Raw genomic sequence first — 19,007 nt, 5'->3', positions numbered from 1 at the left:
TAAGTTAGCAGTGAATGAACCCTTTACTTCCCAATTATCCTAAAATGGAACGTGCGTAATATTGACCCCCCCACACACACACACGCACACATAAAGTTCCCTGACCTGTTTACCGTCAATACTTTGACATTTCTGGGAACCTCATAGAATATTGATTATTTGACTGAAACCAGATGGGTGTTATCAATGATGCGACTGGACTTTAGGGAATGAGCTGGAAAGAACCACTTTCACTCATTACAGGAGGTAAAAAGAGAAGAAATTGCCTGTGAAGTCAACATACAAATATTGGTTATTGAGCAACAGCATTTGCTGTAACATAGTTCATAACCCAAGCAAAATACGGTGGTGTGACACCAACAATTATTTCAATTCGCATTAAAAAAAGAAAAGGACATTTTTGAGTAGGATATAGAAACTGACGTTGCTTTTCTGTGTCTGTGTCTGCCATTACTAATTCATAAAAAGGAGCTGACGTAGTTAACCCTGTCCTTTCAGCACAGCACAGAGACCAGAAGTCACAGCTGGAAACTGAGTGGAGAAGACAGACTTAGGAGGGTGTAAGGCTATGGAATGGGTTACCTAACCATTCTGAACCATTGGGATCCGTTAAAACCAGACTACAGAGTACTTGGATTAATCAGATGGGCTGAATGGCCTCCTTTCGTTCGTACACTTTCTTAAGTTCCGCCGAAAAGAAGAATATCTGTACCCCAGGTCCAGTTACCCAATATCTTTCATGCCTCATTTGTAAAATAACATCTTGCCTTTTTTAGTGTCATTGGATTTTAATGTGGCTTGATTTCTCAATCATCCATGACCTTAAACACTCAGTCATAAGATGGTTAGTACAGCGTTATGTGCAGGAGAGTTTAGGCAGATGAAATAAGAACAGAAATGAAAGCGCACTCAGCTCAAATTCTTTAAAATCATGTCCTGGTAGGAAACGGCCATTAACTGGGTGTGCCAGTGTGTGAAATGAGGAGTCTGTGTCTATTTGCAAACTAAAACAACAGGAAGATGAAGACCAGAGGGGCGGCCTTGTGCATCCATACCACCGGCAGCATGTCTTGGACAAATTATAATGAGTTTCACAATCTAGTGTCACAGCTGTGCTCTTCAAATACATGACAAAAACATAATGACAAGTCCTCTGCCAGTGCAATGGTAAATTAATCCTGGACCAGTTTGGGCAGTCGTCATTGCATAACACATTCCTGGGGTTTAATATGTAGAACAGATGTTCCACACAGTCATTCAGATTTAAATTATCAGCCCTAATACTTACTCAAACATTAATGTGCCAAATATGAATTTCTGGCACTGTCTTTACTAGCATTGTACAATGTGTCTGTAGCTAATGCAGTCGAAACCAGATTCCTACTGTCTGCTCTGAGTTCTTTATAAATGTTTAATGTCTGTGGTAGATATTACTGTTAAGGATTTCTTTGTTTAGCAAGACCTCTATCCGTCTTCGTAATATAATGAAAGGGAGCTCAGCACTCATGTATCTTAGATTGTTAAATACTCAGAATGCTGTCTTCTATAACGAGAGACAGAGAGATGTCGCATCAGGATGAGAAATGATGTAAATCTCATTTTTTAGGTACAGAGATGGAATGGCCTTTTCAAAGAAAAAAAATCATGTTCTTATTACTGATTAAAATAATGTATAGAGAGGAATTGCCTCCTGTGTTTGCCTCAATAATGTCATTTCTCCTAAAATCATTCCTTGCACATTGCTGAACCAACATTAGAGCTAGTATAGGAAAACGAGCGTCAATACAGAGGCAGTGTGTTTGTAAAGAGACCATGCTTTCCATGAGACCATGTATTCCCGTGCTTTCACTGTGCTTTTACTATTGTAAACTTTTATAGGAGTGGGCATAGCAGCACTAGAACTGAATTCAGAAAAGGTGGCATGCAGTACAGACTTCCATCTCTCCATATGTATGAAAATACCACTTCAATCACATCTCTCACTGTTGGAGGATACTGTATGACGGCATTAGTGCTCCAAAGAAATCCACGTTTAGAGCAGGTATTGTATTGAAAGCAGGGGCCCACATGAAAAAAAAAAAATTGCTGGAGGCCAGTGGCCGACACCATAATTACCTTTGTTCCCCTAACATTTAAAAACACAGCTCTTCACAAACTCCATTGCAAAAGTGCCGCACAGGGCTCCTTCAGCAGTCACACAGGTCACCCGTGAGTGACTGCGGCTCTGGCAGACTGGAAGGCTTTGCAAACTAGACATTGCAGGAAATATAACGTTTGCTTGCCATTAAAAAGTCATTTTGCACTTTTCCCATGCTTGTCTGGTGGTTGCACCATGCATTTACCATACTGTAGTTTGCCAGGTTTTTAATATGCTTTACCATACCTCTGGGCTTTACTATGCTTACCTATACTGTATGTATTCCCATGCTTTCACTAAACTGAATTCAGAACTGGTTGCTGTTGGTTCCTTGTTTAACTTCACCTTCACTCTTGAAATGTCTTGGTATGCCTGAACATACAATCGTCTTCTTCAAATAGATGCAACAGACTTATTAAGCAACCCATCTCTCAAGTGCAGTGGTAGCCCCAGATTTAATCATTTTTCTAGGACTTTAGAGTGACTGGGAAGGGCATTTATTGCCTGTTTTACCCCACTGGTACACCTTGCTTACGAAATGTATTGGTATGCTTGAAAAATCATCTCCTCATTCAGTTAGTTTCACATGATTTTACTTCAGAATTTATCATGTATGTTTGTGTGTGTGTGTGTGTGTGTGTGTGTGTGTGTGTGTGTGTGTGTATATATATATATATGTATTTACTGTATAGAGCGCTGATAATAGTTCACATGACATACATGATTTTTAAAACTGCACTGCCTGCCCTTCATATATAAAACAAAACCAGAAAGCCTGTTTGAATTGTGTTACCTGTCCATGCATGCATGGGAATCCAGCCTCAAGGACAGCATATCCAAATCTTTATTTATAATAATACAGTCAGCACTTGGAAATCCATTACCCAGATACACGTCAGTCGAATTTTACCACCCTTGTATTAAGAATAAAATCAATCCCCATTATATATGTAACTGTGGCAAAGTGGTTAACAGTGTGCAGATCAGGAGTGCTGCAGTGATCAATAAACAGACAGACGACGATAATCCAGGTGCAATGGTGTTTTATTGGTACAATCCAAAGTCTGATGACAAAAGGCAGTAAATAATAATAATGAGAACAGGCAATACAGTGGCGTGTATTGCTCTGTTTTAATCCACGGGTTGGTCCCGAAATAATAATAGTCCCGATCTTTAACACCCACACGTAACACAAAACACAAACACAAGTCCACAGAGAGGGCTATGGTGCCCGTGGTGTAAATACAGTTTATTCGTGAACAATTGGTGCAGTGATGTCTGGGTCGAGGAGGCTGTGTGGTCCAGTGGTTAAAGAAATGGGCTTGTAACCAGGAGGTCCCTGGTTCAAATCCCACCTCAGCCACTGACTCATTGTGTGACCCTGAGCAAGTCACTTAACCTCCTTGTGCTTTGTCTTTCAGGTGAGACGTAGTTGTAAGTGACTCTGCAGCTGATGCATAGTTCACACACCCTAGTCTCTGTAAGTCGCCTTGGATAAAGGCGTCTGCTAAATAAACATATAATAATAAGTGCTGGCCTTTGGCGACAGCTCCGGAGCGTGTTCAGCTGTCTAATAACAACAAACAAAGTGGTTCCTTAGACACGACAAAACAAACAAAACACTCATGATTACAATACAGGCTCTCCTTCCGGTTCAGCTTTTAACCATACCAAGGAACAGATCACTTCACTACGTCCCCTTTTGTACCGTCAATCATGACCCCTTGGTTAACGAGTGCAACCGCTCCTCCAATCTGCGGCTGCCACATCATTTCCCTTCCGGGTCGATGATTTAGTGTACCATAGCTCCTCCCCATTTCTAGATGGCTGACTTCCATCTAACTTTGGGAATGAATTGTCTGGCCATCCAGTCCAGGGCACTCTGTTCCCTTTACACAGCGCCCTCACAGGTTGGGAGGGAGATTTATCACCAAGAATCATTCTATCTCTGTCACCAGTAACAAATGAATGCACTTACCTATCACACGGATTTCCGACTCTGTCACCAGTTTTCTGATACAAAGCCCATCTCTTCAATGTTACAATTTATCTGAATAGCCATCATAGCCTGTGTTTTGTTTTTTTTTATTCTCTCTAATGCCAAATCAGTCTGTCTTATATTGTGCAGTTACACAGCGCTTCCTTCAGTTTCACCTGACGAAAATGCAGCCAAAACAAAGCAAACGAGACAAGCTAGGGTAATGTAACAGTTAATCATTAAACACTTTTAGATACTGTGATGTATTTTTTTTTTTTATCTGTGATCTTTTGTTGCTTTTGTGCATTTTCATTTACAAGTGAACTGTGACATTAGGGCCTTATCAAGCACTATATTCTGCAATTTTGAATACTGACTTGGGATACTGTTTTAATTCTGGAAACTGTGTTGTTTTTTGTAATCTTTTGCTTTTGTTAAATTGCATTGCCTTTTACTTTTTACGCAGGTCTGTGCATGGATAGCATTTTGATTTCATTTTGCTGTTATGTCGTTAATGGGAAATTTTACATACTGCTACAATACGTACCGGATTTAAAAGTATGTACTGTATTACAGTCCGCATGTCAACTCTTTAGTTTTGGCAAGTGATATTTTCTGAATCATAACGTTCTGAATTAAAATACTACTTCTGTTGAAAAAATAGTACTGTACCAACAAAACCAATACAGTACATCTAAATGGAACCCTACTTATTTTAAAACACAGTCTTTTCAGACATGTATTTTTGATATTGTATCTTTTTTGTGTTCCCTGAAAAATGGACAAGGATTGGAACGGGCCAAAATGAAATAATCCGTCACTAATAACCGTCACTAAAGTCAGAAGTTCATAGGGTCGGATATGTGAGTGCTGGCTGTATCTTTCTGTTGGCATGCTAGGCCGGCGAAACGAGCAGGTAATTACAGAGTTTAATTGCACTGTTTTTGTATTCGGAGTCCTCTCTCTCCACAGTACAGCGTGCAATGCTGCTGAGTGCAGTATATTCCCAGCTATTGATTGCTATTATGGTAAATCCAATGGGCACAATAGAACTCTATCAGCAAAATGCAGGTTAATTATCCGAGGGTCAACCATTGTAGTATCCACACAAAAGAACTCACCTCCCCAGCACATTTACTGGGCTTTGATAGTGAGATTTAAATTGTGAAAAAGATGTGGGTGTTCGTTAAGAATCAGATAATTAATGGCTACGATGGATTGCTGGTAATTTTATAAAACAAAACCCATCTTAATCATTACTGCAATTGTGTGGCTGTGTACAGTTAATGAATTTGGCACAGAAAGGGGATCTGATTTAGTGGGCCTGCTCTGTTTAACTGTGATGTGAAGAATGTAAAGAATGTATATCTTAACAGAGAAATGGTGTTGTGATTCTGCATATGAATGATAATGAATGAAGATATTTTTCAACACTGAATGAGAATCTTATACAAGCATATTTCAAACCACTAGCTGGCAGATTGGCTGAAAATGAGGAAGTTGAATTCAAGGCTGGGTCCTCACAGCTAACCTGAGGCTGAGGCTGAGGCCGGGAGCCTTTTAGGTTCAGGATAGTTGTAATGTTTTTTTTTTAGCTCACAACCAAGAAGGGTCAATAAAACATTCTCAGGTTCTGAGGGTCAAAAACATAAAATCCGATTGAAAAGCTGAGATATAAAAATGAACTTGTGGCGTGATAGAGAACTAATAGAGAAGGCTTCATTATTATTATTGATATACAGTGTATTTGTATTTATTATATAAATGTATGTTACTGATTCTTTATATGTTTAAGTACACTTATGCCCGTTTCCACTGCCTGGCGCTCCCGGTTGGCACCGAAACTCTCTTTTGATTTTGCCGGCTAGCCGTGGGCAGCCGAAGCCTGGAGCGCCAGGCATTGGAAATGAGGCATTAATAATAATAAGAAGAATATTGATAATAATCAGAAAAAAAATTTTGTACATTTTGTCCCATCAGTGTTGAAATGTACCTTCCAAATGTACACACAGGTTTCTAATTAATTAACAAGTTTGTGTCTTAGTGTTGGTGGGAATGATTACTAGAGACAATAGTACGGTGTCCAACAAAAATGCATACAAACATGCCCCTCTGGACGGCAACACTGGGCAGAGGAAACTTAGCTCGAATGGCAGTGAAGACTCCAAATCATCCTCAGAGGAGGCCAGCAGTTCTAGTGTCTCTCGTGTGTGAGACACAGGGATCCTTGCAGGACCAGTTCTTTGTTATCCAGGCACACTGTGGGCTTAAGGTCTAAAAATAAGAAATTGTCTGCGGTTTAGCTTAATCTGCACTTCTGGGTTGTAGCAGTTCCCTTTCTCTGGTGCTACGAGAGAAAACGAACTCTCTGTACTTGAAAGAGGAAGTCTGCTTGTTTCAAGTACCTCCCTGACCCTCTTGAATGTAATTGTTTTGTGTCTTGGCTCAATTCGTTTGTTAAGCCTCCTTTCAGCCCCTCGCCCCTGTACAGTTCTCTTCCTTGTGTCTCAAAGCAAAAATGTGGTTCTCCAACAAGGTCAAGAAGAATGGTATGAGCTCCAAATCTTAGAATCCCAGTGTTCTGTCGGTGTAAATGGTTGCATACACTCTCTCACACACCCACACACACACACACACACACACACACGATGTTAAACTACTAACAGTGTTGTGTGAATGGAGCTCTTTGACAGTGACAGAGATAAATTACACTGGGCTCGGAGAGCACTCACCCTCATACATTCTTGCAGGGAACACTGGGCTCTTCTGGATTCTAACATGGAAAGTGTTTCCTTTCACACACTGAGTCATATTTCCTGTAGACCTGAGAGACTATCGAAATGGGAGTGACCCGCATTAGAACTTGACGAGCTGCATCTCACTGGTGTGTTTTCATTACCTTTAACTGACTTGGGAGATGTGCAATACACTGTTTCACCTTGTGCTGCTGGACACAGGAAACCAGTGATACAAGTTCCAGTATTGTGTGTAGGGGTGTCTTTAAATGTTATTGTGTGCAGTTTGTCCGAGAGCTCCGTGAAGAGAAGCTGGGCAAACTGTATGACATTGTGGACTAGATTCTCAACGCTATATACTCCAAATCACTATCAGCAATAGCACATTAAGAGGGGGCAGTGCACCTAATAAAGTCACAAACCAGGAATAAACAGCTCAGTCTTTAGATGTTTTTTTTTAATTATTATTTGTTTTAGATTTGGTGTAAGAGTTTATTTGGATTAAATAGTTTTGAGAGCGTACTCTTATCTCTAATAATAACCCTACACACAACGTATTAAATCACAAAAACAAAAATCGCACTCAGGAACTGTGGTGGTTTACCATTAGAATTGTGCCACATGTTCTGTACACAGAGTGATATCTGGACACACTATAATGTCCTGAAATTGTGACACAGGCTGAGCAGAATAATAGAAACGCGGTATCTGAGTAATTGCAAGCCACACTGAAAAGGGAAGGGAAGGGGGCACCTGAAGAAAACAATGACAATGTCATTCCGAAGCTGCTTGCTCTTTAGTAAGAGTCACAGCTTTAAAAAAGGGGCAAAAGAGCAGAGCTATTAGACATTTTACTGAGTGCAGATTAATGGTCCTTCACTCCAGCAGTGAGGGCTGTCCATGTGTGCTGGAGTACATGGGATTGATTGTGAATGTTCTGCTCCTTTCTGCAGGGACTCCAGTTAATCGGATTCCTATCATGGCCAAGCAGGTGTTAGATCTCTATACTCTGTACAAGCTTGTCACAGAGAAAGGCGGCTTAGTGGAAGTCATCAATAAGAAGATATGGCGCGAGATCACCAAAGGGCTACACCTCCCTACCTCCATCACCAGTGCAGCTTTCACACTGAGAACACAGTGAGTAGCAACCAGACTGGGGGGGAGAAAGCACGGCACTGCCTGCAAAGTGCGTTTTATACAGGGCTTTACCAAAACATTATCGGGAGCATGGAGAGCAATTTAAAGTGGAAAAAAAAGCAAAGATTTTTTAAAGAAATAAAATGTTACAAAACTAGTAAGAAAAGTTGTGCAGCTGCACTGGCAAGTTCATAAATGTTCATTTCTAGTTTTGTAATATAATTTAATATCTTTTCCAGTCAGAAAACAAACTGGTCCAAATTTTGCACAGCTGTCAAAATTAAGTCAAGTTGACAAGCTTCTCAACAGAATGTCTTCTTGAGTTTCTAATGGGTATAATATTAACAACATTTAAATAGGTGTTAGTAAACGAGTTGTTAACTGTTAATATAATGCCCAGTAAAACGAAGTGATGTGTAAAGAGAAGTGACATTGGTCCTGGTTGTTGTGCAGATACATGAAGTACCTCTATCCCTACGAATGTGAGAAGCGGGGGCTCAGCTCCCCAGGCGAGCTCCAGGCAGCTATCGACAGTAACCGAAGGGAAGGCCGTCGGCAGAGCTACGGGTCGGCCCTGTTCAACTACTCCCCCGTGGGAACCCCCAGCATCCTCTCTTCCACAAAGATTCAAATGCCTGCCATCACCATGGCAACTCACAATGGCAGCCACATGAGCCACATGAGTCACATGTCCACCATTAAAAAAGGTAATGTGTGAGCATTGCATTGATTGCAGCAGTGTGCATTGATAACATCTATTTTCAGTATGCAGTCTGTAATAATAAAAACAATAGGAAGCTTTGCAGTGAATGCTATATTTATTCGCCACTTTTTATATACAGTAGTGACACAATTTGCCTTTGCACTTTCTTAGAAATACAGTACGTGTTTGCTGTTCCGAGTGACTGCCATGCTGATGAAGGTGTTTTCTGTGAAGGTCATGCTCGTCTCCTGTCTGTTTCAGAAGAGACCATACTCTCCAGTGGCATGCCCAGCAGGATTGCCATCCCTGTCTCCCTGGCTGGACACCACATCGCCGCAGCCCAGGCAGCAGCAGCCCAGGCGTCCGCTCAGGCACAGGCAGTGGCTCTGGAGCAGCTGAGAGAGAAGCTGGAGTCCGGAGAGCCCCCAGAGAAGAAGATGATGCTCATGGCTGAAGAACAGCAGCGGTTCATGCAGCACGCTCTGCAGCAGAACCTGCTCGCCATGGCCTCCCAGCTCCCCATGAACATCACAATCAACAACAGAGGTAGGTATGAGTTCAGGAGCTACTCTGCGGTTGCAGTTGCCTGTCACAGATGCATTGTGTGTAACCCGAGCTGGATCAGCCAAAGAGAGCGGCAGCACCATCTAGTGCACAGCGGTATATTGTCTGAAATGCAAAAGAAACCTGATCCTTAGTGCCTGTTTACTGGATGGCCCCAGCTCTTACTTCTATAAAGGCTCTTGCTGATCTAGCTCAGGTTATGTTTGTCTATGGAAGGCAGATTGAACAGAAGAGCAGCTCCGGACCTCAGGTCAACGCACCCTAACACATGCTATGTCCTAAACCACAACATTCCAGTAATTGCAATGAAATGGATTCAAGTGGGTACATTTACTCAAAATCATCGGTAACACTTTACATTGTGTCTCTAATTACTGTGTATATCCATATATTGCAGTGTGGTCCAGTGGTTAAAGTCCAGGGCTTGTAACCAGAAGGTTAACGGTTCAAATGGGGGCCTCTTGAACAAATAAAGCACCTGTTAATGCAAAATCTAATTTTCAGAGGGAGAATGCAGTATTTGTAAGGATAAAGAATTGGCAATTATCAACTTATAGCTGCAAGAAGGAGCAGTTCATTGATTAGTGCCCCTCGGTTTGTCACAATATCATACTTCTCTAATTTGGTTTAAGCACAGCTATACCATACTGTTTAAAGGCTCTCCACCAATTTGCAGCTTTGATATTTTGCAATCTTTTCATGTAATACAGTAGTGTGCAAATTTATTAGAACACCCCATTGCTTCTGTATTGGACTCCTTGCTTGACAAAAGAACCAACTGTACAAAAGAAAGTCTGTGGATACAACCTCAAGAAAAATATAATCAAATGATTTTGAGAAAGTACAGACACAGTGCCAAAAAGATGCCAAGCTGTTATTGATGCCAAAGGGAACCATACTAAATGTTAGCGTTAAAGACACACTCAGAAATCGCTGTGTTTTTAGATTTGAATGAGTTTCATGTAACATGAGTTTGCAAAAATGAACAACTCATTTCTGTAGTAAATTAATACATTCTGTGTGGAAATGACAACCCTTGAATTGTTCTAATACATTTGCACACTATTGTAGTTAGTTGAAGTAATGTATTATTCAGGGTAGTTTCTTGCTAGCTTTATACAATTAAAAGGTTTTTATTAATCTCTAAAAAAAAAACAATTGCCTTTGTGCTTGCTTCAAAAGAGGACCAATGATGTTTATGCAATGTTACCACCTTAAAGAAAAACAACAGGGTTAAGCACAGCATCTCCACTGCTAGAAATGACAAGCCTTTGAAGAGCAACCACGTTTCCTTCTTCTGTGTACTGTTGAGTCTGGGGGGTTACCATGGAAACCGGGATGTAATTAAGACAACAGGATGTCCGAATCCTATGATTTCCAAGAGAATTACATTAAAAAAACAACTAAAAGAAGCGTGAACTGTGCACACTTGAGACTATATGTTTATGATGGTTCCCTGCACACACAGTGCTTTATAAAGTGAAAGGGCAGTGTTTCTATATAAATAGAGGACATTGTGAAAATACAGTTACATTAACTGCATATAGATACTGATCCAGTGCAAAAAAAAAACTAATTTGATATGGGATATTCAAAAAGGACACATTATTGGCTATACCCATTTTTGATCCGTATTAAATTGCACAAGAAAAGGATTTCGTGACCAACAGTATATCAGGTTTGATATATATATACATCGCTGTTTGCTTTTCCAGATAGATCGAGTGCTGTGGAAGAAAGCAGAAAAGGTTTCTGTCCATTGATACTCTATGCTGCAGCAAAGCCCTTGATAAAGTGTGCTAAAGTCCTGACATGCCTGAGAGTTATCATGCTGACTCCTCGCTGATCTCCACTTGCTGCTTCTGTTCCTGTTTTCAAAATGCTCATATTGAGTTTTTTTCTCTCTCTCTCTCTCTTTGTGACAGATGATAGACAAGAGACTGCATTGAACCTGTCTACCAATGGCATTAGCAGCATCAACATGTCAATAGAAATAAATGGAGTTGTCTACACAGGTAAATAGAGGGCCGTTTGCTGGTGTAATTGCAGGCAGGAAATCCAATAAGTTATAACAGCGCCCCTGCGCTTAGTCCTCAACACAATGTGATGTCTTCACTATAAAATCCATCGTAATGAAGTGCCAGTCCAATAGTGTTAAAAAAGTTAAATATCTCAAGATTGGGCTTGTTGAGTTGGGGTCGATGGGGCTTATTGTCTAATGTGCAAAGAAAAAGAGCACTTCCTTTAGTGGGAGACTGGCACCGCGTGTTGAAGCTCTGGACTGTCATTACTGTGAGATAAGCAGTGGCTTGCTGGAAGATGGCCCAGTTTCATGTAAATCCCTAGAATTATTTTTTTTTGGCTTGTCATTTTGCCTTTATTTTCTTGTCTTTTGCTTCTGAAAATACATTAGCAGTAAGTGCATTTAAAAGGGATAAAAGCATTCCCCAGGCTTTTGATTTTTTTACCTCTCATGAAATCTTTTGAACATTGTTTAGTTTTCCAGACTTCACTTTCTGTTGAAGCCCATTTAACCTGCCGCTACCTCACTGCAGATTCACTCCCTGGGCAACAGGAATTAGGACCCCACTTAAACACCCTTTGCTTCAGGTGGGATCCTAATTAATGCTGCACAGGGTCTGCAGTGTTGTGGACGGACAGAATGCACTTCACAAAAAAAAAGAAATGTAGACAACTAAATCATCTAGTGAGAAATGATTATGCAAGAATGTTTTTTTGTCCAGGTGTTTATATTCCCTGTGAATGTACTATGAGACCTGCATGGTCTAGCCTTGGGTGCGAGAACCCTCACAAATTTAAAAACTTTAAACTCACTGAGTGGGCTTGTTCCTGCCCTGCTTTCACCTCTTGGACACTGAGTCTGAATGAAGTGGAGGTCACAAGTACAAGTGTCCTGCTTCATCTCTTGGACACTGGGTTTGAATGAAGTGGAGGTCACAAATGCAAGCCACAAAACAAACACTACACTTAATTCCTTATTTTGCGTTGACAAAGTGTCTTTTTAAATATCTTGTTAATCTGCATTTGAAAAAGCTTGATTAGTGTCTGTTGTTACATATAGAATTTACACATTGACTGATAACAATAGTAGGCTATTTGTTTGATGTTGGAAAGCAGGAAAATGTATAAGGCATTAGTGTGAAAACAGTAGATCCAGGAACCTCCTCCAAGCCTCTGCTTGTGCACTCAGCAGTTTCCTTTACCCAGCTCTCACAGAGACACGATGGAGACATTAGCAACACCACTGGTATGGGGCTAAACAAGATTCCTCACAATACAATTGTTCCTGCATTAGTACACTTGGTAACAATGTTATTATTCATACTTACAATGTACTTAATGAGTAAATCTTTTTGCACGATATATGTAAGTGCACAATTGTATCAGAAACTGGTTAGGGTTAGGGTTAGGATTAAGGTTATATCATGCAAACAGATGTACACATTAAGTGCATTGTAGCTATGCATGATAGCTTTGTAATGGTGTGTAAGTACACATGTATTTACTAAGTTACTACTATGTAAATCCACAGTAATAAGAGACTCTTAATAAAAAGCGTAAGATGACATTTGGAAGCCAGTTGCAGCTTGGACAGCCTGATTGGATTGAGGTCTTGATTAGCGCTGTACTGTAGTGGTAAGCGCAAGGTCAGGAAATCAATTCAGCTTTGTGTCAGACGACTGCAAGCTTTTCCTGCTACTGTACGTCTCTATACCTACAGGAGAGATTGCTGGCTTTTCACTCATTAAACTCCACTGCTTGGTAAAGTCTTGTTTGTATACTGTGTGCTCTATCCAGTTAGGTCATTAGGAACGTAATGTCATAAAGCTTGTGAGCACAAAGCTGTGAAGATGTGCTTGTTCTCAGCATGTGGCCGTTCACTCTAATATAACATTCCTGGAACAACATTGGCCTATACAGGTTTTAGAAGAGTGGGTAACAATCTCATTTTGTTATGTAAAATGCTGTTTCTGGATCCTATTATTGATACTATTCTCTAACCAAAAACATGCAGCCAAGGGCCTTTCTGATGAGTGTATTGGGGACCCTAAAGTAAACCTTAAACTGCACAGGAAATCTGGTCTAATAGAGTAGGACCCCACATATATATATACAGAGAGGTTATAAAGTACAGCTTCAGACCCCTAGTGGTTCTTTGTAAAACCACCTGACTTCATAAATCTGTGCATGACAGTACAAATAGGGGACAGAGCGACGTGATCTGTTCCTTTTTTTATGGTTAAGAAACGACCCGGAAGGAACAGTATTGTGTTTATTGTACCGTGAGTGTTTTGTTTGTTTGTCTCTAATTGTTACTTGTTGTTATTATTAGTAGACAGCTAACACGTTCCGAAGCTGTCGCCAGAGGCCAGCACTAACCCAGACATCACTGCACCTGTATCACAATAACTTGTATTTTAGAACATTGCTGTGTATTGCTGGGATTATTATTTACAGTCACCAGACCAGGATTATAAATAAACCTCCTTGCACTTTGGATTCTTGTTGTGTGCCTTTCATTGATCACAGCATTACTCCTGCAACTGCACACTGCAAGACATTTTGCCACAGGCCTTCATCTAATTTGCAGTTGAAAATTGTCAGGCCGTGGATATTAAGAGGTTGACGGTGCTGTTCAGTTTTCCTTTGAGAAGTCTTCTCAGTGATTTACTGGTCTTGTTTCTTCTCTCCTTCTAGGGGTCCTCTTCGCTCGAAAGCCAGTCATTCCAGTAGTGCCAGGCAGCAACGGAAGTAGCTTCAGCAGCTCTCAGAGAACGTCCTGTCCGGGGCTGGCAGCTCCAACCCAGCCGGTCTCTTCCTCTTCCTCCTCCTCCTCCTCCTCCTCCTCCTCCTCTTCAGCCTTTGCACAGACTTCAAGCAGCAACTCGCCCTGAGCTCCCTCCAGCCACCCGGACATTTATAGTAACCAACCATCCAACAGTCAACCGGGCCCAACCACAACAACAGCAAGCAACAAACAAGAAAACAACAAAGACTTCTGTGCTTCAAAGGTGGCTTCCCAGCGAGACACAGAATACAGCAGGAAACAAAACTGTTGCATGTAAAAACACCTCAACACTGTCTCATAAACCCCCAAATAAAAAATAAAAAAATAATATATATGATCATTTCTCATCAGCTTCATCAGCTTCATGGGAACCACGTCACACGTTTGTTTTGAAGCTTGCAAGGAATCATGGGAAACCAAAAGGCTGTCGGATGCGCAGAACCTGACTGACTACTTTCCCGCTCTTTGTGTGTGCATGTGACGAGACAGTGGGGTTCTGTGCGCAGTCCCGTAACTGCTGTGGCTGCCCAAGGCTTTTTATTTTTTTTAATTTTTTCTCAAAAGACTGTATTGTCACAGGCACTGGAAGAGGACATTTGCCGGATGAGATACAGTAACATTTTTTTTTACATTGTGTGTTGATTAAAAAAAAAGGTTGCTGTAAACAGCTACTACCAAAGAAAAATAAATCACTTATTTCAGGTCATATGAAATGGCTGAATTTACAGCAGGAAAAGGTCTCTAGAATATGAAGAGGCATTAATACAAAGGGACATTCACAACCAGCAGGGGCTGGTTTTGTAGGAATGATAGGCTTGTCCAAAGTGAATGTTGAAGGAACAGCTGCACAGGGGTCTATCATCAGCCTGCCCCATGTGTAGAGATTCGAAACTAACTGCAGTGAGTACTGGGGTCTGCTTATTAATCATTTTACATGGCTTTCTTTTCAATAGAATCAAATGAGCATTTTCATTGTTGACTAATGCACTTGTACAAGACCCAGAAGTTGACAAAAAAAAAAAAATTGTGGGGGGGGGTGGGGGTGGTGTGACAGTTGAAGATGTTTGTGCGTGTCTGTGTGTTGTGTCTGTGTGTCTGTCTGTATCTGTGTGTATGTGTGTGTGTCTGTGTCTGTGTTTGTCTGTGTTTGTCTGTGTGTCTGTCTGTGTGTGTGTGTGTGTGCTTGATTTTATATTCATTCTGTTAAGCTTGTCCTTGCTGTTTTTGGTTTTTTTTTTCCTGAGGTTGCTTGTTGACATTCGCTTGAACAGCAACACCAGTTACCTGTGCAGCCTGATACCTCACAGTTCTACTTGTATATACATAATGAAGACAAAGAATTGAAATACAACATATACCTCATACAATTCATTTCTATTCTTTTTTTATTGGAAAGCCACTTGAAATTAGTTTTGTTTCCACAGATCACTGGATTTTCCTTAATTATTATTATGTATTGTTATACCAAAGAAGGGAATATTCTATGCTAGGACATCTACCTCATTTTTTATAGACTGTACCAATAAGCATGACCTCTAGCCTACTGTAGTGGGCTTGATAGAAAGAATTCTACTGTATATGTATGTATATGTATATATATATATATATATACAGTAGTGTGCACATTTATTACAACACCCCATTGCATCTGTTATTTGGATTTGTTGTGCATATGAAATCAAACCACTGGAACTGAAAATCTGGGAAAATTGTCAAACAGGCAAATGCGTGATTGTCTAATTTAATTGATTACTTTAATAGGACACACATGCAGTTAATTTAAAATAGTAAGAGAAAAGGAACACAAATGGTACTTTTTAGCAGTTGTTTAAGATGCCTAACTAAAGCACGCAGTAGTCTAACATTTTCACACATGAGTGCCTATTGTTTCTATATCACTGATTAGTGACTGAAAAATAGTAATTCTCACACCCAGAGGTTTTCATGAAGGTAGGTAGGTATATAAAGGATATAAATGACAAATCTTGAGGTGTTGTAATAAATGTGCTTTTCATAGTTAAACACAGCTCTCCTGACATATCTTTGGTTTTCTATTATGAATCCTCAGAATAACTGTGCAGACCTTTTAATAAAACAGTACATGTACATCAAATAATTTGAAATAATACAAGTTTCAAAGTTTTAGACATTTGAGACTAATAACCTTCCTTCCCTATTCTGAGGTTTTATTGGGTATACAGTCAACTCTCAGTAATACAAATTTCAAAAGACTGGCAAAAAAATGTAGTCTTATCAGTAATTATCAGTTTTTTATTGAAGTCACAGTATCACTGAAATCCAAATTAAATTACATTACAATGAAAAATATTATACATTTTATTGAAAATACAGTATGTATACATTGCAACTTGAAATCTGCATTCATGCGCAAGCCCTATAGCAAGTCGAAATGCATCATGGGATCAGTACTCCCAAAACAGCACTAAAATACAGAACAGAGGCGCTAATCTGGATCCAAGTTAATACACTTCCCCATATCCTTTACACTCAGCTGTTTGAACGAGGGAGATTCGTTTTATTCGTTTTATGTTCTTTCCTCGAGGGGCTCCAAAATGATTTGTACAAAATTCGTATTATAGTAGTTGCATTTAAACTGCCATTTCTGATCCGGTTCAAATGCATCGGATCAAATGTACCTCTGGGGAGATGGTACAGATCAGGATCAGATGCATCGGTAGCATTTGACCCTGCCAGTGTAAACTCTCGACCGGCTCAAGTTCTGCATGCACTGTGGTGAGGTGACGTCCTTTGTTTTGAAGGCGGGCGCCAGACTGAAACATTCCCTCCAGTGTATATGCATACATACGAATCTAGCAATGTATTTATTTCACTTAAATAGTACTTCAAAGTAAATCAATGATCCATTACCCTAACAGTTATATAAAGCTGGTACCGGCACTCTTTCCATTCTGGGATCGTATTATAAAAATAATAAGCGTTGTTATTATTGTTTGTGTTATAAAATAATATTACTTACTACAAACATTATTACTAACAAAAGATATTACAAGAAAAAAAAAAAAAAAGTACTGGGTTGCATTTCAATTTAATCTGACCATAGCTTCTCACTGTCAAAAGTCTTTCTTTCACAGCACAAAAGTTTTTACTGGAGTAATTTTTTTTTTTGCGTCTTTTTAAAACATGTACTTTGATGTGTTTCATTTTTCCTGGACCTTCGTGTTTTTTTTTATTATCCCGCCAACACAATTGCAACAGTTTGAATAACTACCTACAGAACTTTGCCCCCCCCCCATATATTTGTTCCCCCAATGAACATATCACAGGTAAAATAACTCTTAAAATCTTTCGGTCTGTGCGCATGCGAAGCCTTCAGGCTGCTTGATAGCTGATCCTGCTCAAATGGCTGTGTAAACAGAACACCACTGATCATGATCAAATGCACCGATACAACTGATCCAGATCAGAAATGGCACTGTAAATGCGCCTAGTGAAATCATATTATAAGAAGTAACGAGTCTGAGTTTGTCTTGATGAGAACTGACTGTATCTCTCTCTCTCTCTCTCTCTCTCTCCTCTCTCTCTCTCTCTCTCTCTCTCTCTCTCTCCTCTATCTCTCTATATATAGATAGATAGATAGATATAGCTATATATATATATAGAATGCTTTTAAAAGGACAGCAAGCTGTTCACGTTTCTGATTCGTTGTTTTGTAACGGTGTGGTGTTTTTGGTATGGGTAGTGCAAAATAGACAATATCTTATGTACACAATATCATGTTTCAAATGTTCACCGAAGCTGACTAGGAATGATCTAAGAAGTGACTAAGTTGCCAGTAATACAGTTGCTAGTGCTGATAATAGGTAATACCATGGATTGTAAATCCTTGCTTATGTGTCAGTGATAGCTTATAGGTTGTTGGTGTTTGTGAATGTGTAAAAACTCAATTGGGACCTATGATTAACTTGTATATAAGGCCCATCCAAAATGCAGAAAGTAACCCCAGATCCTCCTTTCACTGATGAAGCACTTGCATTCTTGGACCATTCCTAAGATGAAATTGAAAGCAAATTCATGGATGTACTGTATAAGGTGTAAGCTTTACGGTGGCCTTTGGAATCAAATCAAACCAAAAAAAAAAAACACATGAAAAAGAAAAGACAAGGCCGAGACTGTGAATTCCGGAGCTGTATTTAAGGAAGCAGCAGAAGATTTGCCACTGAACATTAGTGATACAAGACAGTTGTTAATACTTCAGTGCTGGCACAGTCTACAGAGTCACGTCATTGGTGTCTCGTGGGGGACACGCTGCCAATCACCGGAGATCTTGTTGCCGACTGTGAACCAGGAAATAAGGTTTATCTCTTATTCCTTGAACCAAAGATCAAAAGCAACGTTATTTCACTTTGTAAAAAAAGAAAAAAAAAAAACAACTATAGCACATAGTTTAAATGACGTGTACTTATTGTTGCTTTTGGAATTGTTTGCAATGCTATGCTGGTAGATGTTAGACCCTATAATGGCTTTACTCGCTATGTATGACGCTTTTCTTGTTTTGTTTTTTCCTTGTTCATTTTGGATTAATCCAGTGCATTATGGGAATACTGGATTGTGGTGCTCAGGGGTTTCACACATACAGAAGATAAACAGCTGAAAGAGAATTTCTGCTGCTTTGCCATTTGACTTGTAGCACATTTAGAAATAAAATGCTGCTTTAAACGGAACACCCAAAGATCTGTGCTTCTTTCTTGTGCAAAAGGCGGACTGCTCCATGGAAAACACTGTTTAACCCTGCTCTTGAAATGCAGATAATAATGGATTGTTCTAACTCCTTTATGTCTATCAATTACATCTTTAAAAAAATACCCCAAATATAAGAAAAGAATATTCCAAAAGAAATGTTATATATATATATATATATATATATATATATATATATATATATATATTAAATCAATGTCCTT

At 39.7% G+C, this 19,007-nt stretch overlaps 1 protein-coding gene across 1 annotated transcript in view; it reads left to right on the top strand.

Moving 5' to 3' along the window:
* Nucleotides 1–18,767, top strand: part of LOC117403951 (AT-rich interactive domain-containing protein 3A-like) — a 115,020-nt gene extending 96,253 nt beyond the window's left edge. Inside the window, exons 4-8 of the mRNA XM_034901807.2 lie at nucleotides 7,804–7,987; nucleotides 8,441–8,694; nucleotides 8,952–9,236; nucleotides 11,180–11,269; nucleotides 13,974–18,767. Coding sequence (XP_034757698.2) covers nucleotides 7,804–7,987; nucleotides 8,441–8,694; nucleotides 8,952–9,236; nucleotides 11,180–11,269; nucleotides 13,974–14,170 — 1,010 coding nt within the window. The 3' untranslated portion in view covers nucleotides 14,171–18,767. The remainder of the gene's footprint in view (nucleotides 1–7,803; nucleotides 7,988–8,440; nucleotides 8,695–8,951; nucleotides 9,237–11,179; nucleotides 11,270–13,973) is intronic.
* The last annotated feature ends 240 nt before the right edge of the window (nucleotides 18,768–19,007 follow it).

Source organism: Acipenser ruthenus, chromosome 2, assembly GCF_902713425.1.
Source record: "Acipenser ruthenus chromosome 2, fAciRut3.2 maternal haplotype, whole genome shotgun sequence".
Taxonomy (NCBI): Eukaryota; Metazoa; Chordata; class Actinopteri; order Acipenseriformes; family Acipenseridae; genus Acipenser; species Acipenser ruthenus.
The sequence above is the reverse complement of the archived record's forward strand: the minus strand, read 5'-3'. Positions and strand labels throughout refer to the sequence as shown.